This window comes from Dermacentor albipictus, chromosome 1 (genome assembly GCF_038994185.2).
Source record: "Dermacentor albipictus isolate Rhodes 1998 colony chromosome 1, USDA_Dalb.pri_finalv2, whole genome shotgun sequence".
NCBI lineage: Eukaryota > Metazoa > Arthropoda > Arachnida > Ixodida > Ixodidae > Dermacentor > Dermacentor albipictus.
The window spans coordinates 394,341,724-394,366,689 of record NC_091821.1 but is presented as its reverse complement, the minus strand read 5'-3'; the positions used below and the strand labels follow the sequence as shown (position 1 = coordinate 394,366,689).

General features: G+C 41.4%; 1 protein-coding gene across 3 annotated transcripts in view; it reads right to left on the bottom strand.

Moving 5' to 3' along the window:
- jbug (filamin-type immunoglobulin domains fbug) overlaps positions 1–24,966 on the bottom strand; it is a 224,453-nt gene that overhangs the window by 17,643 nt on the left and 181,844 nt on the right. For all 3 annotated transcript variants that reach the window (XM_065447642.1, XM_065447652.1, XM_065447646.1), the window contains 15 exons: positions 22,312–22,395; positions 20,636–20,773; positions 19,557–19,730; positions 17,140–17,286; positions 16,523–16,606; positions 16,164–16,301; positions 15,694–15,867; positions 14,695–14,880; positions 13,148–13,372; positions 10,035–10,208; positions 7,183–7,335; positions 6,592–6,675; positions 5,023–5,166; positions 2,893–3,072; positions 1,935–2,078 (listed from right to left, as the gene is read on the bottom strand). In XM_065447642.1, the coding sequence (XP_065303714.1) occupies positions 1,935–2,078; positions 2,893–3,072; positions 5,023–5,166; positions 6,592–6,675; positions 7,183–7,335; positions 10,035–10,208; positions 13,148–13,372; positions 14,695–14,880; positions 15,694–15,867; positions 16,164–16,301; positions 16,523–16,606; positions 17,140–17,286; positions 19,557–19,730; positions 20,636–20,773; positions 22,312–22,395 (2,229 nt within the window). The remainder of the gene's footprint in view (positions 1–1,934; positions 2,079–2,892; positions 3,073–5,022; positions 5,167–6,591; positions 6,676–7,182; positions 7,336–10,034; positions 10,209–13,147; positions 13,373–14,694; positions 14,881–15,693; positions 15,868–16,163; positions 16,302–16,522; positions 16,607–17,139; positions 17,287–19,556; positions 19,731–20,635; positions 20,774–22,311; positions 22,396–24,966) is intronic.

Below are 24,966 nucleotides of genomic sequence, written 5' to 3'. Positions count from 1 at the left end.
TTGTGTGCCTCTTTTCTGTGTCCCATAATTCGCGCTGTTTGCTAAATGTGTTCGTACCAACAAACCCGGCTAGCCACTATTCTGAAGCTCACAATATATGTCAATAACCATTAGCCATATATGCAAGAGGCAGTCGCGAGCAGTAGCTTCCTCTGAAAACTGAAGAAACCCTTTAGTAGGGGTGTGCGAGTACTAGAATATCATCAAATAGAATAGTGAACGTTTGAATAATTTCGTGTGCCCGTCGCACAAACAGCACCCGAATGCCAAAAATCGCAGAACGGTGCCGCATCAACCAAGGCCACCTCTGTCGGTACAAGATTTGTCTGGGTGGACAGGTATGATCGAAAAGACAACGCGATGTGGGCAGGGAATGGTACAAAAGCATTGCACGTTTCATAAAGTGCGAAGATCAGATCGATTAGCCTCCAATAGACTTGCAGATCGTATTGTATACGTGGCAACGAACTTCATCACAACTAACAACATCCTTGTAGTGTAAGTGAAGATACGGAATAGCATTTCCAAAGGGTTCACCGTTAGCTATGACTACAACAATATGAGCACAATTACAGATTACACAGCATTTCAAGCACTATTTAATGCCAACACAGTGTGTTGGCCCCTGAAATACTTCTTATTCAAGGTAGAAAGGACTTACAGGCTGCCTGATTAGCATTTTAACCAAATAATCAACAGCAATAGTTGACAAAGAAACAACTTCTAAAGCATGTGCCCAGAAAAGGATGATTTCTCTTTAGCATTGTCGTCCTTATGAAGTAGCAGTCAGGCTTTGGCATTAGGAAAGGAATAAAGTACTTCTTTTGCTGTAAAAGAGATTTCCTACCGGTATTTACGCATGTGCATGTGTTTGTGGTTGATTACATGCAGGCCTTTGTGGTTGTTATGACACAGAATGAATTCTGAATTTCTGAGTGACAGTTCCAGCATAAAAAAGTGACAAGTCAGTCATGTTACGAAATGCAAGACACCAACACAGAATTAAACTTTGGGACTAAAAACTTCTTTCAACATTTGTGTCATTAAATTGCAGCAATTAAGTTCACTTTATTAGCTCTGAGAGCATTGACTGGTGCCCCCTCACTTGTGATGCCAGTGTGCTTGCTATGCGAAGGCAACTTCACGCTGTCAGCCGACCCGCTTTGCTTGGGTTCTTGAAATGCGAATCCGCAGGTTTCTAGAACAGTATATACGAAATGTTCCAGGACTCTATTCCATGCTAAACCGAGCAGAGTCGCGATCGTCACCACGCTTAGTGTGGATTTTACATTTGTATTTCTAGCATTTTTGCATTTCACCCCTATCAAAATGTGGCCGCCATGGCCAGGGTCTATTTGGCACCCTCGAGCTTAGCAAGACAACGCCATAGCCAATGGGCTAACAGATTGGGGGGTTATATAGGAGATGCATTAAACATATAGTTTTTGTTGTCCTCCTAATGCTGGCATTTATAAAACTAACATTAGAAAAAAATATGGGTAGTGACTGGAGAGCACCATGCTGTGCGAGCACGTGGTCAGAGCATGAGCAAACACACGAAAACGAAACTGTTTGAGCCACAGCATAGCAGACGGCAAAGGCAAGTCCTCTGGCTGACATCACTGGAGCGCCATTCGCAGCACCGCGATTGGTCGCACACGAGGCTAATAGCTCCGCTTGACAATAAATGATGCACTCAAGCACTAGTTGAGAAACATTCCATACATTCTGGAATGACAAAATAATAGCTTGTGCAACTTAATTTTTTTACACACAGCTGTATGCAATGACAGCTGCCCGGTGAGTGTCTTCTGTCTGCCACCTGTCAAGGAATACCTCCAAGTATTTGTAAACACAGATGCTGCAAGAGCTTGCAGTTGCAGAATAGCAATCTACTTACATAAGATAAGCTTCACAGATAGTAAGATACTGACCGTCAATTCTAACATCGGGTCGTCCCCATATGCCACGGGCATCAATCTTGAAGGAAGCCATGGTGCCACTCTGGGCAACCGTCAGACCGCTCCCTGTCACCTTCGGTGTTCCCCCATCTTGTGCAATGAATGTGATAGGGCTTCCTGCAGAATCAGGAGGCAGCAATCGGTTAATGCACTCCGATTGTGAAGCAATTCATGCAGCCCATCTTAAATCAACTGATTGAGTAACGAGACCCTGGCTACGTAAGGTTTCTTTCTGTTCTTCAAACAAATTTCTTGTGATTATAATGACGTGTAATGGCTTGTTCTGTTCTTGCACACACAGTGACAGTGACACAGTTTCGTAAACACGTACATACAGGCATCGGTCATATCACCGAAGCTAGGCAGCACTGGGCTTTGCCAGTCATTTGGAGGGACAGCACTTGGGAACACCATGTACTGATGGTTCTCCTTTTGCTGTGCAATAATAGTTCAACTGCCTACTCTGAGCGAGACATTTACAGTGCTCATGGCTTGTAAACAAATTCTCCAGAAGCATGTGTTGCGAGTCCTAGTTTAACATGATGGTGGTTGTACATGTTCTGAAGCCTTGAGACTACAGAAGTCAGTTTTGATGCTAACCTATTTGACATCACATTAATAATCTGTTTTGTAGAGCATGCAAGGAAGAACTGATGAGAATGAACAGCATTCACGTTTGCTACAGTCAGGTTACTTAACTAGCTTCCAATGTCTCATGGAAAACACAGCAAATAAAATACCATTCTAGCACGCCATGCGTTACTGCTTTGTCACTACCACTAGCGCCATGGACGGTTCTCATTGTCATGCATACTTTCTACATAAAAACATGCATGCACAGACAATGCCTGCAAAGGCAGCGATAATAGTGGCAGAGTGGTAACAATACCACAAGTTCAAAAAACCTTCCTGCCACATTGTTTTTGCTCACCTGGTACTTCAATGCCGCCATAGGTAATGGCTATGCGGTACTTCCCAGGAACAGTTGGAGTGAACTCAATCAGCTCACCGTCCCCGTCAGCTGTCCCCTTCACCTCAATGGGGAGGTGGCGGCCCAGGGGGCTGGTTACGGTAACGTCAAGCTCGGAATAGCCAGCATCACGACGATTCACTGCCGCAGAGAGAATTAAGGCACAGATGGCGGTAAGTGTTTGCTCAGATAAGAGTGGGCAAATTGGGTAATTACCACAACTGCTGAGTGATGTAACAGTATTGTAATGAACACACCAAAACCACAAGAAATTAATATGCACATAAGTGCTGACTTCAAACTTATATTCACATGACAGACATTTATCGATACACACGTGTGCCAATTTCAAGGTTAATTTTGCACATGGCTGGCACATACGGACACGTATAAGCAGTGAAAAGTTAGCACTCATATGTGCCCAGCTCTTGTGCTTTTGTTTTCTTCATATCTGTGATGTTCATCATGATGAACACAAGAAATTCTCCAATGCTTTTCAGATTCCCAGATAAACTTCTTTATGAAGGGACTGCAAGTTGTTAACTCCAATCGAACCCAGCTATATCGAACTGGCGAAAAAATGCCTATCAGTTCTACATAGAGCATAATTTGATATAAGCCTGCTAAAGAATTGGATGTCATAAAAGCACATACCATTTATAAACTCACTTTATTGATTAAACAGCTTAGTTTTGCATGAAATAGTCTCATATTTTCTTCTGCTTGGGTAGTTTTGCTGCCTGCGACACACGCACTTCTTCACATTGTCTAAGGAGTTGAAGCAGCTGAGGCCGCAACCTTCCACATTCACGCAGATGCACCAGACTAGTGCGAGTGCACCAATCACCTCAGAGGACATGGGCAAAGGACCATTGTTCCTTTCCTCATTGTGCCCACTTTCACTTGTACTTGGTACGATGTCGGCAATGTAGTCTTCGTTTTCAGGCTCTCCTGTGGTCGCGACACCATCATCTGCGCTCTCACAAACTCGTCGACCGTCAATTCATCAATGGCTTCCAGAAATTCTGACAGCTCGTTCCAAACTTTGGCAACACCAGCAGTGGGTTCGTCGCACTCATCAGAATTTACAGTCATCACCGGGCACACGGAAGCCGGCACGTCTGAAGCAATTTCAGATGAACCATTTGTACTCGGCTGTACGTACACGTCGAGCACCACGGGTCCTGGGTCGTGCGTTTGTCCGCTTTAGCCCCAATCTCTCCCTTATTCTTCAAGATCGTGCTGAGAGTGCTCGTCGGAATCTTGCGCACTGCGGGGCATCCAACTTGTCACCGCATTCGACCCGATTTACAATTTCAAGCTTCACGGCGAAAGGCGAATTCTGCCGCTGCATCACGGCAACACTGAGGGAGAAGGCCCACAAGGCGCAAACACAATGAACCTGAAAAGCAGAGAGACAACTCACATTTGCGATTGTACCATCTTGCACGATCAGGGCACAAGAGCCTCTGATTGGCTGTCTGAGCAAGCGCTGCGGGCGGGCCGGGATCATTTTTTGCAGGGGAATGTCGACGGATCGCTCGACGCAGCGCAGTCACGGTAGGGAGATTGGTTTGATGGAGCTGCACCGCCGGATTTCCCCACCACCGTGAGGGAAAGCCAACTTCTGGGGGCACTTTTCCACCGCTTGATATTCGATATATCGGGAGTCACTGCTATTTTTGTTCGATGTAAGCGTAACTTTTGTTACATATACTTATTGTAACTATACCGTGTTCAGAAATTGTTCGATATAAAGAACAATTCGATGTAAACGGGTTCGATATAGTCAGGTTCGACTGTATACAGAGCAATAACTTCACTCAGAACACAGCAATTTACCTTTAATATAATACTCTGCCAAAGAAAATGAGTGTAGGTTGTTAACTGATTAGTTGAATCACAGAGAAGCAACCTGGAAGCTAAAAATTGTCTAGTTTAACTTCTGCTGATGAAAGTGGATATAAGTAAGCGTCCATAAAGGTCTTTTGTTGGTAACAACTATAAATTAAGAAAACCTGAACTATGTACATGCTTACAGATATAAACAAGTAAGACTGGCAAAAACCTATAAGCAGGGTGAATACTGACAGGCAAATGAGATCTTCTCATTCACAGCGAATGTGGTGCTGCGAACTTTCTGAAGGATCACTCGACTTGCATCGAATATCTGGCAAAGGAACGGTGAACCAGGGATGGGCCTTCCTTCGTACAGCACTTCAACCTTGTGACTTCCTGCACGAACAATGAGCATCATATCAGCTGTTAGGCTATATGCTCTGGACATGAGCTACTTGGTTTTTGTAAGGCTGAGGCTCTAACAACAGCCACTTTTGGTCTGAAGTGCTCAGTGAACTTTAGTGCACCAAGCTCCTATTTTACACATAAGCACACAGAGCACTAAACCTGTAAACATACCAACCAGTATGCAAATGCCCTGTGCTTAAATAAAGGATTGAGTGCAAACTTGCAAGCTTGCAAGTATTGCAAAAGAAGGCAACCCTTATGGCGAATTCAACAATGCCGTTACTTATCCTCACATTTAAGCATGAGAGCAATTAAGGATCGTACCAAAATGGCAAAACACATGCCTTAAAAGGGCATAAGCACAATACCTTGCAGGGTTCGGAAAGACAGTAGACACTAATATTTTTTTGTTTCTTTTGCAATTTATATGACTTGAGCGAAAGTTTTCACACAGTTGCTTAAAGAATTAATTAAAAATCTGCAGTATCACTGTGGTAGTTTGCAGTATAGTGAGACATTATATGTCTCTGGCCTTTTTGATGACCATAAAAATTCAAACTCTGCACATGCTTTTTAATACTTTTTAATAAAGTTTATTTTCTTCTTCTTTGTATGCTTACATTAATTACTATGTAATTATAATAATAAACACTGTACCTGCTTACACTAGTTTTGTATGTTCTGCATTTCGCGGCCACTTACAACACAACACACTGTATTTGGACACATGGCTGCCTCCCCATAGCACATTTTTTTACTGCTAAAAGAAAAGGAGAGCAGAAACAGCTGAAGCCCAAAAATCTTGAATGCATAAAAGGTAATGATAGATGGATTACAGATACTGCATCACCTTGTTTTCCTTTTCCCTTTTCCGCTTGATCCTGCTCACTATGTATTCATTAACTTTACTGATATTTTCCTTGTGAATGTGAACTGATAGCCTTCATTTCAATGCATAGGCTTGAAATGCCTATGCATTTTTTATTGCACTTATTATGGGGCACTAATCTAGAAATCGCATGAACTTTAGAAAGCCTTATGCAAACCACACATGTGAAAAGAAAGCTACAAGGAAAAAAAAGAAAGAAGGGCCACCATGCAAAGCCTTAACTGCATGACTTTCCCAAATATGACAATGGCATGACTACTACAAGGATGACAACCGCGCAATTTTGGCAGCCACTTCAACAGCATAGTGACGACAATGACAGCACAACAATACTATGATTACAGGACAATGACGGCAATGGAAGATTTAATTTCATGCCTAGGAAGAGCTCACGGCATCTACAATTACGATTCCGGGCTTAAATTTGTCATTACAAAAATGCAACACCGCAGCACCATTCTTCATTAGTGCAAAGTAAAGAGCCTGTGAGTGTAAAAAAAAAGGGGGGGGGGGAAGAAAATTACCAGCTGTGTTTGCATTCCATTCCACCAACAGGCTGCCATCCTTCTGTTGGTAACACTTGACTGGCAGGGGTGAGCCATTTGGAGCTGGAAAAGAGCAAGGACATATGAACGAGGATTTACCAAATGAAATGTTACGCAGAACAATTTGATTGCTTAAGCTGCTAAAGACTGTTAAGAAAAAAAATGAACAGCTTGTACTGGCAATTGCAGACACAAATGTCAACAACTTGCAGCTGAGCATCTCAAACAGATACAGGTAAGCTAAGTTTAGGCAAATAGCATGAAAACATAGCCAGGCCATAGTCAAGGTTAATAACATAGCCAAGGTTAATATAAGAGCACCAGTAATAACTGCAAGCTGTGTTTCTGCAAGAAACTTGTTGTTCTTGCCGGGAAAATAACAGTACCATCCTCTTTCTGTAACTAGCACATGTAGCAAATGTGTGCATGAGGGATTCGGAAATAAAGAGTGAGCTTTTCAACAAAATTTTATGCAAAAATTAGAACTTTCCTAGATAAGCATGGGATAAAATTTGCACATTTCGTGCTAATTACATAAAAGTGTTACTTTTGAGGAAAAAGTGCACCAACCAGATACGAGAATATCAAAGTCTTTGGCATCTCCATAACCTCCAGTTTCAATGATGAAGGTAGAGGTCTTTCCCAGTTCACAAGCCTTGAGTCCTGCTCCATGGGCGATGATAGCATGGCCGGGGTCTCGTACCTCCACAATCTGGGGGCAGCCTGTGTGGCAAGTTGAGAACAGCTTTATGACTAGTACTTGATGCATAAAGTTTAATTTGTGTTACTAACAGGCATGCCTGGAGGAAACAATACTAATTTAACAGTCTTTAAATTAAACCAGATCTGACTTCACAAACCAGTCACAACTGAGCTACCTTGAACAGTCCTGAACCACGTTTTATTAAGACGCCTAACACGCTTGACGTTAAAATACACAACTTGAGAAATGCTTTGCAGCAAAAAGTACTCCAGCGCATCCACCAGAAGCAGAGTTACTGGCTCAGAAATACTTCACAGCAAAAAGCACTTGAATGCATTTACCAGAAATGGAGTTATTTGCAATCAAAGATTGCCTGTTATCCCTTTCACAGGGTTCCCGGTACTTCTTCGATGCCTTGTACTGTGAAAGTTACAGCGGAGTTGGGTGGTGCCCGCAATGCTCCGCCTACTGAATGTTTTTGATGTTCACATAGATGCCACTACTTCCAATTTTGGCGCCTACAACGCACCAAACTTAGAGGCTATCCCTCAGCTTACAGTTCAGTTCACGGTGTCTCAGCCCTTTGCTGTGATACATTGTAATGAGCTTAGACCATGATAAAGACACAACTCGTGCAACTCAGGAAACAGATGACCTGTTCATCAGATGTTGGCACTTGGGCCTTCAGTCACGTCAACCACAGATACCAATCGGAGCAGGCAGTTTTCTCGGACAAGCCACAGGAGCTCAGCAGCGGCTCGTCGCAGCACCCCGCGGCAGCCGCGGTATCTATGCTACACTGTAGATGCAGCTACATGCAACCGTAGTGGCTAACTACGTGCACAACAGGTCTGGAGTGTGCACACAAGCTCATGTGCTCCAGTTTCGCCATGCCACGTGGTGCAGACCAGCTTTGCCCTGCACCAGCTTGACCGACAGATAGTAGATACATACAAATTGCGCCTTTTGCGCAATAGCTCAATACGAACCAAAGCCTGCCAAGGCATCTAGTGAGGAGCGACCAGGAGTGAGCACGTGATGGCAAGCAAAAGAGTGGCCTGACCTTGAGTTTTGCGTGTTTTGAGGCTAGTTGAGTGTTCAAAACTAATCAAAATTTGTTAGGCCCCACAGCTATGACACTGATAAACAGAGTGGCAAAAGTTTCATTCGTACAGCGAGTGGGCACAGCCAAGCATTAGCAGAAAATAGTTGGCAACAGTGTGGTAGGGGTACTTCCAGAAGTACGTAATTCTTATCAAAATTCGGAATGCAGATTTTCGCTTACTTCAGCCTGTTTATTAAGCTGTGCCACTAAATATACGCCGTAACAGTAGGAAGAAGCGCATTGATCCAAACACCCTTCTTGATTGAAGTCAGCCGTGTATGGGAACCTGTTATATGACGAAATATAGCAGCCCCGTAAAGAGTGAGGAGAAGGCTTCTGTTGAAAAGAGAGTGTTTGAGAACTAGGCAACTTCACGCTGCACTTGCGAGCTCCACACAACAAAATTTGGCTGAGATGTTCACAGCAGCATATGCTACTCACGGACTGTGTTTTTTTCACCAAGCCCGACGGGTGTTTCAGGACCCTTTAAGGCCTACTACAGCAAGCAGATTCCTTTCTTACTTCAACTACACCTGTGATGAACCAATTGTATTCAGCCTAAAAATTTTCTTTTCTCATTGCACCTTCTGATCTTCTTGTGTGCCCTCAAATGTATTCTCCTTCTCCTCGTACTCTAGTATTCTCTCTATTGCTTAAAATCATCTATTTCTCTCATTACTAGAGACCCGCTCTCTGTGTTAAAATGTTAAAAGTCCTACCAAAGCCAAGCTCTTGATTTTAATCAGCTACAATACTACAAACTTATGCTTAATTGTTCTCTAATCCATACCACTCTCTATCCCTTATTGCGAGTATCAATCTTTTTAACCACTCCTCACAATGTAAAAGTGTTTTTTTTTTCAGCCTTCATCACTTACCTAGATTTTATCATTCCTCTTTTATTCCTTTTTTCTATACTGGCTGTCGAGCATGATTGAATATATAAATTGAAAATCCACTCATTGAAGTAGGACAAACAAGAACAAGTAATACTTTAAAGAATGCACTAGCACAACAAACAAACAAACAAATTAATTAATTAATTAATATACATAATAATACAGATCTCGTGTTGGCTTCTTAAAAAGCTTAAGGACATTTGTTTTTCATTGCTTTTGCTTCTAAAGGAGCACAACTTCTTGCTTGTTTGCAAGAAGGAATTGAAAAACAATAATAACATAGCGGACTATGAACTGAAAATTATGGGATTTGTTTGTCCTAATCAATCTTTTCATTATCAGAGTTTGAAATATCATTAATCAACTCTAAGTACAGTCTGCTATCGTACATAAAGTGAGCAACCTTTAACTATCTTATCATTCATACATGACAACTCAAGTAAAGCTCGTTATCCTCAATGACCTTGATTGCATCAATTATCCCCAATCTTCAAGTATCTTCAAGTGCATCAACGGACATATGGTGCATGCAGCTGCTAACAGTCCAAGCTCTCTCAGTTTGTTACGTTGTGAACTTGATCAACTATCCTAGCCAGTTGCCTAACATTTCGAAATGAAACCCTTTAGGCTTACACATAAGTGTGGTGTTCAGTCCACGGCAATTTTCCTGTGAAGCATAATTTTCAATTATTCCCAGTATTGAATAGTGTCTGACCTGGTGCTTGGTGGCCATTGTAATACACATCAATCTTGTGTGGCAGATCCGACTTTGGCGTGTAGGAGACCTTAAAGACCCCAGGACCAGCCTCCCGAATGGTGTTGCGAACCTCCCGACCTCCTGCCATGATCACCACATTGAGTGCTCCATGACCAGCACGCGTTGTGTCAACTGTTTGAAAAGAGGCGAAAATGAAGGTGCACAAATTTATGCACAATATCCTCACATGAGCTGACACCACAGCTAGAACAAGATGGCATCACCAGAAAGTCTAAAGAGCACTAATTACAAGTAATGTACATTAACAAATTAAATATACATACACTGTACTACCCGCCGCGATAACTTAGTGGCTATGGTGTTACACTGCTGAGCTCGAGATCGCAGGTTCAATTCTGTCCGTAGAGGCCGCGGACATACTCGTGTACTTAGGTTTAGGTGCACATTAAAGAGCTTCAGGTGATAAAAATTAATCCACAATCCCCCCTTATGGCATGCCTTATAATCAGATCATGGTTCTGGCACGTGAAAACCAAGAAATTATATTAATAAAAAAAATACTAATTTATTATATGGGCAGTCCCTCCATAAACATTAATGAGTTTATTTCTATTAATTTATTTTGAATCTAAAACACCTTGCCTCTACAACGGTCGTTACATGATAGAGGAAGACTAGAGAGGCAGATTAAGGTTAGTCCACAACCTTCACGAAATGCGAATGTTGTGGGATCGTTCGTTCCCCACCTGCAGCAAGTTGTTTTTTCATCCACTTTCATTTCCATTAATTTATCGTTTCCTTATTTCATTTATTAAGCACAAGTAATTTTCCCTATGTTGTCCTTGGTGTCAGTGTTTGTTGGCTTTTTATGATATGACTAATAAATATCGGGCCCTAGGCCAATCCCTTTCCTTCTGGACTAAGGTTAGACCACATATGGCAGTAAGAGGTTGGACAGTGCCAAATTAAATCACAAGGCTTTCAATTTGCAGTCTCTAAAAGAACATTCCACAAGAAAAATGAAAACACAAAAGGACTGTGCAAAAGTATAAACTACAAATGCCAGGAACAGCTGAGCATAAGTACAGTAAAACTTGAATATCTACCCGCTAAGTATTCCCGGTTTAAATATAGTTGCGATAAATACCTCGCCCTGTTGCCATTGAACCTAATTGGCTGACTGTTAGAGCATGCCAAACGGCTAGTGCATAGTATTTACTTCATGTTTCGGAACGTACAAGCGCAGAATTGGTGATATGTTGTGTGCGCAGACCATACATAGCAAAATTTCGGCGCACAGACCTTTCCCATACTCCAGCCTCCACCCATAGAAATGTCAAAACATGGTAGCCATGACGTGTTTCCTGCTCCCATATCTTCTAGTGCTTACACACCATCGTCATTGAGGACGGCGCGGATGATGGCCCTTCCGTATCGGACACAGCTAGTGCGTTGACTGTCATGAAAGCGTTCATGGAAAAACAGGGCCTGAATATGGCTCGCAGCCTTGCCAATTTTGAGGATGCCATCCTCGCTACAAGGCCACCATGGCAGCAAGTGAAAATTACATATTTTTTGCAGCCTGCTCGTAAATAAAAGTTGTCTGCGTATGTGTTTGAGCGAGAATTAACATGTCTTTCTTGGCCGGTAAGTTTATAGCTGCTCATATGCCATTGCCGATTAATCAGTACATCCTTTAGTGGGTACCTGATCCACGTTCCCCACCAACTACGTACTATTAACGAGGTTTTACTGTACAAGCATAGGAAGTGAAACAAAATTTGACAGCTGATATTGATCTGATTACTGCAGCAAGTGCACATATAGCATGCATCCTATGGAACTTGAGCAAAAATTCAAAGATATTAAAGGTGGCCAAGCATTCGAAATTTTGAATACAAATAGCTAGTGTGTAGTAGTTGATTCGTATTCGAAAAGGAACTATTCGGTATTTTTGAATATTCAAAACTGACCAAATATCTCACAGCAAAGACTCTTTAAGACTGGTTACTGTTCTCTTTCTGCTGAAGAAAGTATCTATAATTATCAGAAGTATGACGATAACAAAAGCTTTCCGAGTAGTGCAGAAACAAAATTGCTAATGCAAGTTTTCTTTTAGGTTTCGCAGCAGAACCATAGATGACAACCCGTGATTTTTATATGTAGACAGCGATTTAGTGTTTTTGGCAGTCTAGAAAGCAGCAGTCTGACCTTCTGCACTGCAACCAGTGATGTTTTTGATGCAATGGACCATTTTACAAGTGCCTATGGCACACAAGTCATTCATCAGTGTTTCTCTTTGTTTCTTTCTTTTTTTTTTACACAGCTTCTACTTTTTCTTTAGGCAACTATTTATTTAGCGTTTTTAAAAAGCTAGTCATGTAGCAGCCATTATTTTTTGAAGAGCTTACTTTCAAGCAGGCTCTAAACATGTTGAAAGGATATTTGTGCGGATTCTATAATGAAAATTAATGATTTCCTGCTTAAAACTGATCCCTTGTGCCTGATAATGAGCTGTCTGTTTTGCTCTAGCCAGTACAGGCACCGTATCCAAATGTACTGAAATAAATATTTCAGCTGTAAATATCAGCAGCTACATTTAACTATTCAATACTTGATTTGATATGTTACTTATATTCGTATTCAATTTGTGTTCGAAAACATTATGTATTCACCCACATTTAAAAAATATTCAAGTACCATGTAGCTGGACAGAACCAAACTAATATTGTTTGCCATTTTTGGGAGCAAGTCAAACTATATTTTGTATTTTTCTTAACTACACAGTTAGTTATTATCAGTTAATCTACTTTTCAAATATTATATTCAAAGCAAAGGTGTCAATGAGAATATTGTAGAACATCCTTAAAAATTTCCAATCCAACTTTCTGTTGCACAATACCATGCAATGTAAAGGTCTTTTCCAAGCCTAAAAGAAAGCTCGCAAAACATGGAAAAGTGCTACGCGACTAGTCGAGCGGCACTTTTTCGAGTTTTGTGGGCTTCCTTTATGAGGTATACTGACAGGCCAAGTCCTTCACCGCACAGCTACAATACGAAAGACTTGAGATGGTGCGTCACCTTATTAGATACAAACTACTGCTACTTACCTCTGAAAGTCTGAGACCGACCAACGATGCCATCTTCAATGTCAACAACCTTGACGCGGCTTGGGTCAACCACTTCCACAACAAACGGCTTTCCCGAGATCGGAACACCATTATGGAGCACTTCAATCCTGTACAGACCCACATCGCGTGTGTGATACTCCGCACGGAAGATGTTGTTTTCCAACTTCAGCACATTGGTTCTCACTTGATGAGCCTCAGATGGACCTAGAACCAAACAAGCAAACAAATGTGTCTTGCCTCACACAAAGGATAAATTCCAGCATAAAGAAGTAATGATCAAGCTAAATAATGACTTGCTTTAATACAGACCAGTAGTTTATGCTATCTTTTAACACACTTCTGTGAAAAATGTTTCGACAATGTACCAAAGTTTATATCCCTAAAAATTCAACATGACAAAATAATACGAATTTTTTTACTTGCTCATTTCACATCACAGCTGCAAATGGCAGCAAATATTTGATGAGATCGTAAACAAGGAACAGAGGTTATGGAAATAAAAATATATTCTGCTCACTTCGAATGGCTCAAACTATAAATGTGAGAGTGATCAGAAAAAACTGAGAATCCTACAAAGTTGCTTTCCAAGCTGAATGTAGTGCATATACAGACACTGAACCCGTTAATATCTGTAAGCTCCGCCAGTGAACATGTTGATAAAAGAGTAATGGCTATATTGCTCTTTCTTTCTTATCTAAATATTAAACACAACCAATTATGCAAGGTCGTTCGGCAATGTTACAATAGCATCACTGCTTCACCTTAGACCTCAAATGATCTTATTGCACGAATAACGTAGAGGTGACTTTCCAATACTATTTCAAAACAGAAGATAATAAAATTTCGTCACATTCCTTTCTCACATCCACAGAAAAAGAATTCGATGACTAGGAGAGTGGATAAATGGGCCAGTTGGCATTGATTCATGCTTGATAGGAAGTGCAAATGCACGGAATGAGGAGACACGACAACAAGACAAAACAAGTGCAAACTAGAATTAAATTTTATTCACACAAAGAATAAACATGTGATAAAACATGAGAGGAGTTCTTTCACATATTTATTCCTTGTGTGAATAAAATTTAGTTTCAGTCTGCGCTCGTTGTGTCTCGCTTTTCTTTGTTGTGTGCACTTGCGCTTTCTATCAACCATGAATTTGATAAATATCAACCTCATGTAAGTGAGGGTATGTTATCTATACAAACAGAGTAGAAAAACATCGTTATGACCAATCATCAATGTTTTTTTCCTTTATCAATATGCTTGGGGTTCACATAGAGACAAAGACTATGTGCTATCTCCAGTGCTTGCACCCTTTATCTGTGCTCAATGACCGCGGTTTCAAATTTAGAATAAAACTTTTTTGATTTGTAACGTATCAAAGAACTCTGGTTGTACCCAATTTTGAATGGTCCCAAAAGGTCCATAGTGAAAGCTTGCATATGAATAAATTAGCTTTATAGGGAAGAAACAGTTCAAAAATACTTGACTGTCGTCAGAAAACAGTTCCTGAGATGTTTTCTTACCAGTGACTTTGATATCGATGTCCCCTCCAACACCATTTGTGTCAACCTCAAAGGAGTTTGCAGAACCAACAAGTCCTTGCTTGAGACCATCCCCACGAGCAACTACAGAAGATGTGCCTGTCCTAGGAGCTGCCTTGGCTTCAACGGTTGCCTGACTATCCCTTATGTCGATCTTGAATGGATTCCCTGCAAGTGAATGAAACAAGTCAACCTCCCTCACAGCATTATGAAGTTTTAGCATGAGACTAACATCATGGCTTGTAAAGTTGTGATCTCTCTGCCACAGAATGAGAGTCAAGATTAAAAAAGCCTTTGGTTTGCTGGATCCTTATGTCATTGGGAAAACAGTTCCTTTCAATAGGTTAAATATCTTGCACACTGTCTCGTGGTAATTTGGCGTCTTTTCTGCACTTGGTAGGCACAGTTCTTTACAATGTTTAGTGGTGCTTATAAAATTAATAAGCAGACTTTGCATAAGTGCCAAGAGACATGGGGTCAAATCTGAGGAGCAACATCCTAATGACTGATAATACTCCAAAATCCTGTTTGGTGGTGACATGTAATTCCATATTTATGATGACACAAAGTTGATTTTATGCAAGAAGGAGCAGTAAAGACTGCAAAGGTATAGTCAGAGAATCTAAGGCTCGTGGAGTACAAAACTTAAATGCACATCTGTGCCACAGGGCAAGCTGTGTGGAAAAACAAAGTGCATAATCAAGCAAGATAGTTATAGCATAACACAATATCTGGTATAAGCACTATTTATGTATATCCCTGTACGTTAATGATGTGTTTACAATACTTGGCTACTGTTTCAAAATTATTACACATCCTAGCAGCAAACGAGAGCACAGCACTTCACAATTAGGAAAAGCAGCAATAAATTGTCATTTATGCAGAGGGCACTAAACATATGCACTTAAGTGACCAATGGTGGTGCACTTTGAATTTATGCATGGGTGCAGTGAAAACTACACCCCTTCAATTTGCACACACCTGGGATGTCTTCTTCATTGAAGGTGATGTTCACATAGTGAGGTGTTTTTTCTGTGGGCACAAAGGTGACTTCGTATATTCCATGGCTCTTCATGGCAAACTCAGCACAGACTGAGGACTTCCGTGTTCGAACGACCAACTCTAGTGTGCCATTTCCAGCTTGCAATGCGTCCACTGCAAGACGACAGGAACGCATCATTTACGTTTCTTATGGCTGACGTTGACAATGAAAGAGCAGTACTGCACAATGCAGAGGCCACATTTTGTCACAATTCTTTTCTTCCAATCCTTATCTTTCATCTTTGCTCTTCGCGCTCAGAGGCTAATCCCCTAATGGCACGCACAGGCCAATCACGACAGGCAAAAACAATGTACATTAGGAATGCAAATAATAAAAATAAATAATAAGAATAGATAAAAATAAAGATAACTGCTGCAAAATCTGGCCACAGGTTTGTTTATGAATATACCTTGGAATGTCACGGGCTTGTTGACAACTCCAGGGTTGAGCCCCGTGACACGAACTTTGCTGACATCGTACACATTGCATGTGTAAGGACTCCCAGGGACTGGTGTTCCATCTAATATAACAATAACCTGGTTTGGACCTGAAACAAACAAAACGTTACCATATCTGTCTAAAGGCAATAAAGCGAAAGTGCAAAGGTTCTCTTATTTTATCAGTGAAGTCGTTTTCTTTCTGATCTAAACTGAAGAATTCAGTTTTTGGATCAGTTATGTTCACGACATAACTTTGCAGATGGCCACCTCTAAAGGTGATGCAAGTTTGGGTAAAAATATTTGAAAGATAAAAAAGGGGGATACTTGCCAACTTCAGTTGGATGAAATTCTGCTTCAAATGTTGTAGTTGAAGTTCTCGTAACAGTTACCGGGACCTTTTTACCTGACGGACCTGCAAATGGCAAGAAAATTAGAACCGCATGTCTGACGATGCCAATGACAACTGCCGCAAATAGATGCACAATATTCTATAGGTTTCTAAACAACAACGACAAAATTTTAAGCATGCCACAGACGAAAATTTTAACTGCAGACAATGCTTGAAACTGGACTAGTTGGTGAATTTTTATCTCATTGTGCTGGTGTAAGGGAACACTGAGACAAGGGTAAGCATGAAGGAACAAGACTGAATAGGTGAAGTGCTTCACCTGTTCAGTCCCATTTCTCCGTGTTTGTCCCTGTCTGTCTTTATGTTAGCACAATGAAATAGTTTTAGCTGCTGCTTCGGTCAAATACCACATATGTCGCATTCTAATTTTTCCCACTTTCAATTTTCTTAAAAATTTACCATTCGTTTCTGCATGTTGTGTTTGACTTGGACAAATTATAATTGCATAGCAAACTTCAGGATGTCCAACCATACTCATTTGTATTATAAATTTGAGGCACAGGTAGCAGCATAATGGCAATAGACTCCCTCCTTACCTACAACTGTGACCTTGCAGTCAGTATTCTCAGAGCCCTTTGAGTCGATGGTAAACTTGGCTGGCCGTGCAATTGAGGACGTCCTTAGTGATGCTCCACTCACCATCGACTGGTTGCTGTCGCTAACTTTAACGAAGAATGGGCTTCCTGAGAACAAAATCAGTACAGCAACATGAGCATTGCATAGACCAGTGGGCAAATGAAAGTGGGTCCAAGCTGAAATAGGTTTAAAAGTAAGCCTTCACTTCATCTTTCATGGAAGCATCTAAACCTATGTACTATAATCGAATAAGTGTATTCCCGAGTTACTGTTGAATGTTCATGAGCAATGAGCAGCAGATAGTAAATAGTTTGCCAGTGCGAACTACTTTCCTGCTCCAACAATTAGTTTTTAATAGTTAAAATAGAACTGTAACAAACATTTCATGGGACCACGGAAAAAAAAATTAGCAGCCAAGAAATGTGACAAAGTCGATTGTAATGAAGGGTCTGTATGAACTAAGCCAGAAGTATCAGGGACAGTGTAGCTAGGAAAACATATAGATGGACAACATATTGTTACACACGAGGTGTTTTAATGCAGAACCAGATGAATCTGGTTGATAGGCGCGGTTGTTGAAGAGCGGTCTCGCGGCAGCTTGGCTCACGTCGTTCTCTTCTTTCTTACAACGGAGCCACCAGCACAAGAGCTATGCCGAAGCCGTCGCCTTGCCGGACTTTCGCCGTCGCGCTCAGTCATGGCCACAGAGCAAAATACCCTCACCAGCAGTGCCTCGGCGAGCCCAGTCCCTATCCAGCACTACCGAGAGCCACGCACGTTCTCGGCGAAGGCAGAGGAAGATGTGGATGAGTGGCTAACCCATTACGAAAGGGTAAGCCAATACAATAACTGGAACGCTGCCAGTCAGCTTAGGAACGTTGTTTTCTTCTTGGCCGGCACGGCGTTGGTATGGTACGACAACCACGCGGACATGCTAACTACTTGGACACGCTTCGTTGAGGAAATCAAAAAGTGTTTCGGTGACTCGGACGCAAAGAGGAAACGTGCGGAACTCACATTAGCCCAGAGAGCTCAGGTACCCGGCGAGACTTGCACTACCTACATCGAAGAAATTTTGAAGCTGTGCCGCACCGTCAACCCTCAAATGACAGAGGAAGACAAAGTGGGGCACGTGGTAAAAGGAATAGCGGAAGACGTGTACAACTTCCTCATTGGTAAAGAAAACTTGCACACTGTATCAGAACTGATACGGCACTGCCGTACGTTCGAGGCGCTGAAGACTCGCCGAATTACACCAAAGTTTGGACGGCTGGCCAATGTAACGACTGTAGCAAGTGTTGACACGAGTCCTCTGCTCCCAGACCTTTCGTCCGCCATCCGCCAGAAGTCCGCGAGGAGCTCCAGCGACATGACGAACAGGCACGTTATGCGGCGCCTCGTTGCAGCTCCTCCGTTTTCCGAGACACTTTTCGGGAACCCCCTTCGGCTACTTGGAACCACTCGGTGAACGTCGCGGATCTTATCGGCTCCAGAGACGAACCGCATTACATTACGACCGAACCACCACGCAATGATTCGCCCCCTCAACGCTTTGAACCACGCCTGCCGCGCAAACAACCAGATGAAAGAAAGAAGAGAACGACGTGAGCCAAGCTGCCGCGAGACCGCTCTTCAACAACCGCGCCTATCAACCAGATTCATCTGGTTCTGCATTAAAACACCTCGTGTGTAACAATATGAACGAGGTTCTAACATACATTCAAAATGTCACAAACAGGTTCCATTTTACAGCACATAAAGCAGTGTTTCTCAAACTTTTCCAGTATGTGATCCCTTTTGTAGTACCAAACCTACCATGAACCCCTACCACAGCAGAGACAACTAACAAAGATGCTAGATGTTATTTAACAAGGATTGAATTAACCATGTATTTAAATGATACTGATGCAGTTTAGCCCTTCAGGCGTGGAATTTAAATGCAAAACCATTTCTTTGACTACCTCCCAAGCTAATTTTCATCTCGCACCAATAAACAAATTGTGCGAAGAGGGAAGTAGATAGTTTAAAGCTTGACATCAAAGATTGGTAAGAGGCATTGATGTCATTGGTGATAGTGATAGTTGGGCCCTCTATGACCCCAAAAAAAAAGACTTACGAGCCATTTTGGAGTCATGACCCGTAGTTTGAGAAACAATGACATAGAAAATGTATCATTCCCAGCTTTTCCAAAGAATGAGACATTCTATAGGAAGTTTGATTATGGTGATTTGAATATACTGCCTATTAACTTGATTAACGTTATCGTTAATCAAGAGGATAGGCAGTATATTCAATGTCATGTTAATACTTTCATTAGGAGCAGTGATTCAGTGAAGTAAAGTTACAATTAGTGAAAACAGCTTTTGCTTGACCTTACCTGGCACAGGTTCCCCATTGAATTTGACACTGAGTGTGTGGGTCAGTGGTTCACTTGGCTTGAAGTTAACACGGAACTTGGCATTTCCTTCAGACTGGACATAGTTGGGCACATTGCGGCCACCGACTGAAACAATTATCTCCAAATTTCCAGCTCCAGCTTGGCTGGCGTCAACTGCAAGAAGCATAGATGGGCAATAAACACAGTGACATTTCTTGCGAACAGGCCTGTCAGTTTTCTAAAAACATCACATCAGCGATTCCCAAGTTCTGCTCCACGGGCCAGCTCTACAGGCACTAATCTATATCAAATTGAACAGGTAGATGTTCAAAAAGGCTTGGGACATTGGCTGTAGATTACTGAACTTATTCTCAATACTTTCTGCATTTCTATATGGCATGAATGTCCTTTTGCTGTTCATAGCAGGTTACAAGTGATAATAAAACCATTTGCAAAAATGTTAGTTTGGCAACTATGACTGTGATAGCGATTTATTCAAAATTTCCTTTACAACACATGTACAAGAGAAGGGACAAGGCAGGCCAAGAAGCTATGCAACACAAGCCAGAAACTTTGCATCTTATACTAATCGGAGAAAGTAGCATTCACTACACAATAATGAACTTATAATTCATTGAGGCATTCATGTCATGCAAATGAACATGCTTTAGATTTTAGTGACCTACTTTGACAATCGTTTGTCTGCCCATGTCTTTCCACAAACGTAATTAACGCCCTCATGAGAATCCTTGATTAGGCTATGAGTTGATCAAGCAATATGTAATGGCAGAAAGTTTAATAATGACTGCCTTATGTGACTGACCTAAAACAATGGTGCCATATAATCAGTGGGATATGCTCACACCACCTACAAGAAATTCTCCGCCAGTGAGCCCGGTGTATGGCCCTTCAAAAAGTTAGTAAAGAATTCCAATAGGAGCATCACACTTGTAATTCAATGTCCATCCATACTGTGCAGACCAGCTGGCAGTGATGTGGGTTACACATGCTCTGAAAACCCCAAAAGCAATGTAATGGGCTTGATGACAGCTATTTGCTATAGAATTATAGAGACTCACTAGTGAAGTAGACAGGTCGTCCAACGACGCCAGTCCCAATGTCAGCCACACGCACTTTGGAGGCATCGTAGACCTTGCTCATGAAAGGGCTTCCCTGTAGCGAGTGGCCACCCAGTTCAAGGTCTATAGTGTGGTCCCCTAGGAAAAGTCAGAGCAAAATGACAAATGAAAAACAACTGATATGTAAATGAATATTAAGCAAGTTACCGGTGGCATAAACACAAACATGCATGCACGCACACCTACAGCGGTGCATAAAAACATCTTTGTATGCTACAATATGAAGATCAATGAAAAATTCCTTAATGCATTAAATTATACCAGAACTGAGTAGTGTGAAGTTAACAAGCCCGATAACAACAAGGTAACAAATAGCTTTTAAGCACAGTATTAAGCTACTACAAAGTCACGAGCTCGAAATTCAAATATTCTAAATGATATGCACAGTAATGAGTGCATGACAAAGCTTGTCTTGTCAGCATGCATATTATTTCGGCAAAGAAAGCACCACAAGACAGCTGTGAATTTTTTGAAGTGTTTTTGATTGAAAGTACTGGCATAGTGTTCAAGTAGACATGAAATATTTATGCCATTCCAATTATTTGCAACCTAAATCGAGCTTGCCAGCAACTAAACAGCACCTTGCCAGAGAAATTGTTAATGTAGTGCACAAGCATGTGAAATTTTCACAATAACAAGCAAATCTTTTTGATAGCAGCTCAAAAACTAGCATATTATATATATATATATATACATAGCAATTAGTTTGTCCAGTGGTTTAGGCACAGTTAACAACTGCATTTACTAGGCTTTTCTAGTTTCAGATTCGACAAGGTGCCTGTAACATATCAAAACAGAAACATAACTCTTACTGCTCCAGTCAGTGGATGAATAACACGCGGTTACGCTGGAGGAGTCAAACTTATTGAACAATACTCTGTAAGGTGTTCAAAATTTCAGTGGCCCTTATTTTGGTCATCTATAGGGTGAGTGACAGTGCTGCAATACTGTCCAGGTCTGCACATGATATGTAACAAAAATCTGTCAAATTTTTGTCTGCTTGAGCCTTTGCCACTACTTTTTAAGGAATGCTTTCTAGATAGAAGGCAGGTGTGTAAAAAAATATTTTTCAGATCCTGCCTCTTTGCAAAAAAATTCATGTTAGAGCTTGTCTCTGTGGCTAGGTTTACAGAGAGTTGTGAAAATTTTGATTCCAATTAACAAAAGTTTTGTTTTGCATTACTGAGATACAAAACTAACCAATTTAGAGGCTGTTCCATTTAGTGGCAATCCTGTTTACTGTGTTTGTGTATGCATAGGTGTGTGTGCGTGCATGTGTAATGGCACAAAAGGAAGGCAGCATGCATGAAGATTTTGTCCTAATGTTCCAACCAAGCCCGGTTTTTTTGTCAGAGTACAAGAAAACATTTGAATACATCAACTTCAATATATGTATTATTCACACACGATACCACACAAGGTTACAGGAACTTGCCGCACAGTACATTATCTATAGGCATGTGGCGACCTTTCTTTTTCTCTTATCTTTTTATAAAGTTAGTACATAGCACATGCAAATAATGTGGCATCTCATATACACACGCACGCACGCACACACACACAAACAGACACACACACACACACACACACACATTTCCTTGTTTGGAAAAACTCACCAACTTCTGTTGGGGTATACTCAACACGATAACCGCTGTGATGATTTCCTGTCACATGAGTCTTCAATGCAACTTGGTTAGGACCTATCAATAAGAAAAAAAAATAGTTACAATTGACGCTTTTACATTCAAAGTAAGTAGTGTATATACATCACCTGTTTTTTCAAACAAATAATCCATTCATTCAATCTAGCAGCTTAACACACAAAATTCTCCAATTCACACTTTATGAACTAGGCAGCACAGCAAAGGATCATGAGTAACAAACTGCAATGTCAATAAGTGAGTTCAAGCGTGGAAATATGACAAATCAGATTATTTTGCAATTCAGAAACTTTATTACCATTACAACAAAAAATTCCAAGAACCTAAAACAACAATTTTCACATTCTAAGCTATGTATCAAATTCATGGTGGAGATATAATACCGCAGCATTATGACCAAAAGATTGACTTTGCTTAAACTGCTATAAAAGCAACAAGGAAATTGAAAAAGTCTAGTGCTTCCCTAACCATTAGAGAGCAAAAGCAGAACTTGAACATGAGCTACCTGCATGTGCTGCAACCTAGTCACAACACTTAATGGCCTACATGCTCAAAAAGCAGCCATACACTCCAGAAAAGACCTCTGCTTGCACCAACCACTTAACATCATGGGTCTACTTGTAAGGACACAGATTAAAAATGAAATTTATGAGATGCATCACACTGTGACCGCTAAACAAGACTGGCTACACTGGTGCAAGCTCACACCGGAGCCTTGACACAAAAGCTCGAGCAGATGGACAATCGGCAAAGTGAAAGGATACTCTCACCTATCTTGATGCCAACAATGAGACAAGGAAGGGAGTGTCAACCAGCAAGACAAAAGGAATAGGGGAGGTGGAGGGTGGGACGTCGCAAAACAAAACGAGCCACTGAACAGAGAGCACAGGAACAGACGTCTCGCACGCTACGAAGGACCAGCACGGCCTACCTCTTGGCTCGTGTCGACAGGACTGCGTACAATGCGACGGCAGGAGAGAGCAGCCAACCACCACCACATGAGGGTATGCACACAGAGGGATAAACAGTGCTACCAAGAGGCAGAAACTCACACCGAGAATGTAGAGGTGAAGGGAAGAAGAAAGGGGGCTAAGTAAAAAAAAAGAAAGACAGCAAGTGCAGCTGAGAATGAGGGAAGTATGGAAACAACAATAGCTGAGAAGTGAGGCTGGCTGCAAAAATAAGAGATTAATAAAAAGGAAAGAACAGAAGGAAGCACAGCAAAAAGAGTAGCACTGACTGAAGGGAGAGAAGAGAAGGGCCATTAAAGAAAAAAAAAATTTTGTTGGGAAAGGAGAATCCAGGAAAGAGAAAAAAGAAAAGCAAAAGGAAAACAAGCAACATAATATAAGAGGGAGAGAGGAAGGCAACAAGACACTAGCTTGCAGCAGTGCAGAAAGAAGAAATAAGTGATGGGGGGGTGGGGAGGAGGCAGCCTACGTCGCGCAAGAGCGCACACACAATTGCAGGGGGGAGGAGGGTGCTGTGTGCGGCAGCCTCTTGGGCTGCAAGGTGATCCAGAAGCGTGTCGAAACGCAAGAGTGATTCCACCTCCTCCGTGCACACACACGTAAGCGCGTTCCTCAGATCCCTTCAAGCAGAAGAGACGGAACCCCTTTCAAGATGCAATGAGAGTTCCGCGTGGCTCCCTTGAAACCCTGCATGTGTGCTCTGTTCTCTTGAGCAAACTCATTTTACCCAACTCTTGCATTTCTACTCATATTCTTTGTCTTTTTCTTTCTTTCTTTCTACAATCTTTGAACCATTGCCAAGTTTCTGGATGCAGAGACTCCTGTTTGTATAGGGCTTTGCTGGTGACCCAACACGGAACTTAGTGTGTGCAGCGAATCGAAAAGGATTAAAATATGATGGAAACAAGTCATGTGACCTTTCGACTAAGTCTGCCTTTGTGTGCGCCAGAGAATTCTAATAATGCCCAGCCTTTCCGCCGGCCCACCTTTAAAACCGAGGGACATTCTACTAACGTCTGCCAGTAGCAGTTACCGATGAAGTGCACCATTAAAATCGTGAGGCAGTGTTCTGAAAGCATTGTAGCAACTAAAAGAAGAGAAACAAACAGAAGAATAATTTTATGAATCAAGAATAAGAACAATCTGGACCCTTTTTCATTTCAAGATAGTGATGCCGCCACATAGATTGAGGAACATGAAAAATATTAAAATGTAACTTTGGCTCGATGTTGTTCCTTGCAGTGCATAAAAGGAGGCTGCATTTTTAGAGTGCACAAATGACATTAGCAATTAAAGCTTACCTAACACCAGAAATATGACCTAACTTGACGATGTTTCCAATTTAGCAACCAGAAGTCAGTCATATAACTTAGGTCATTGATACAGAGTTGTTTTGATCAACATAAACTCTTACAATTTTTATTTGGTGTGGTGCATAATGGCAATGCATTGTGTTTCCTGCCCCCACTTTTATGTTTCCTGACCTTCTGTACTACTTCTTATAGGGTGCCATGAAATAAGTAAAAACTACACTCGCATTTCAAGTTTTGAAGAAAACTGATAATACGAAATGCTTGCATTTAGATTCCTCTGAAAGATACATCATGCTGAATCTCTCCTTAAACATGCATATTTGTGA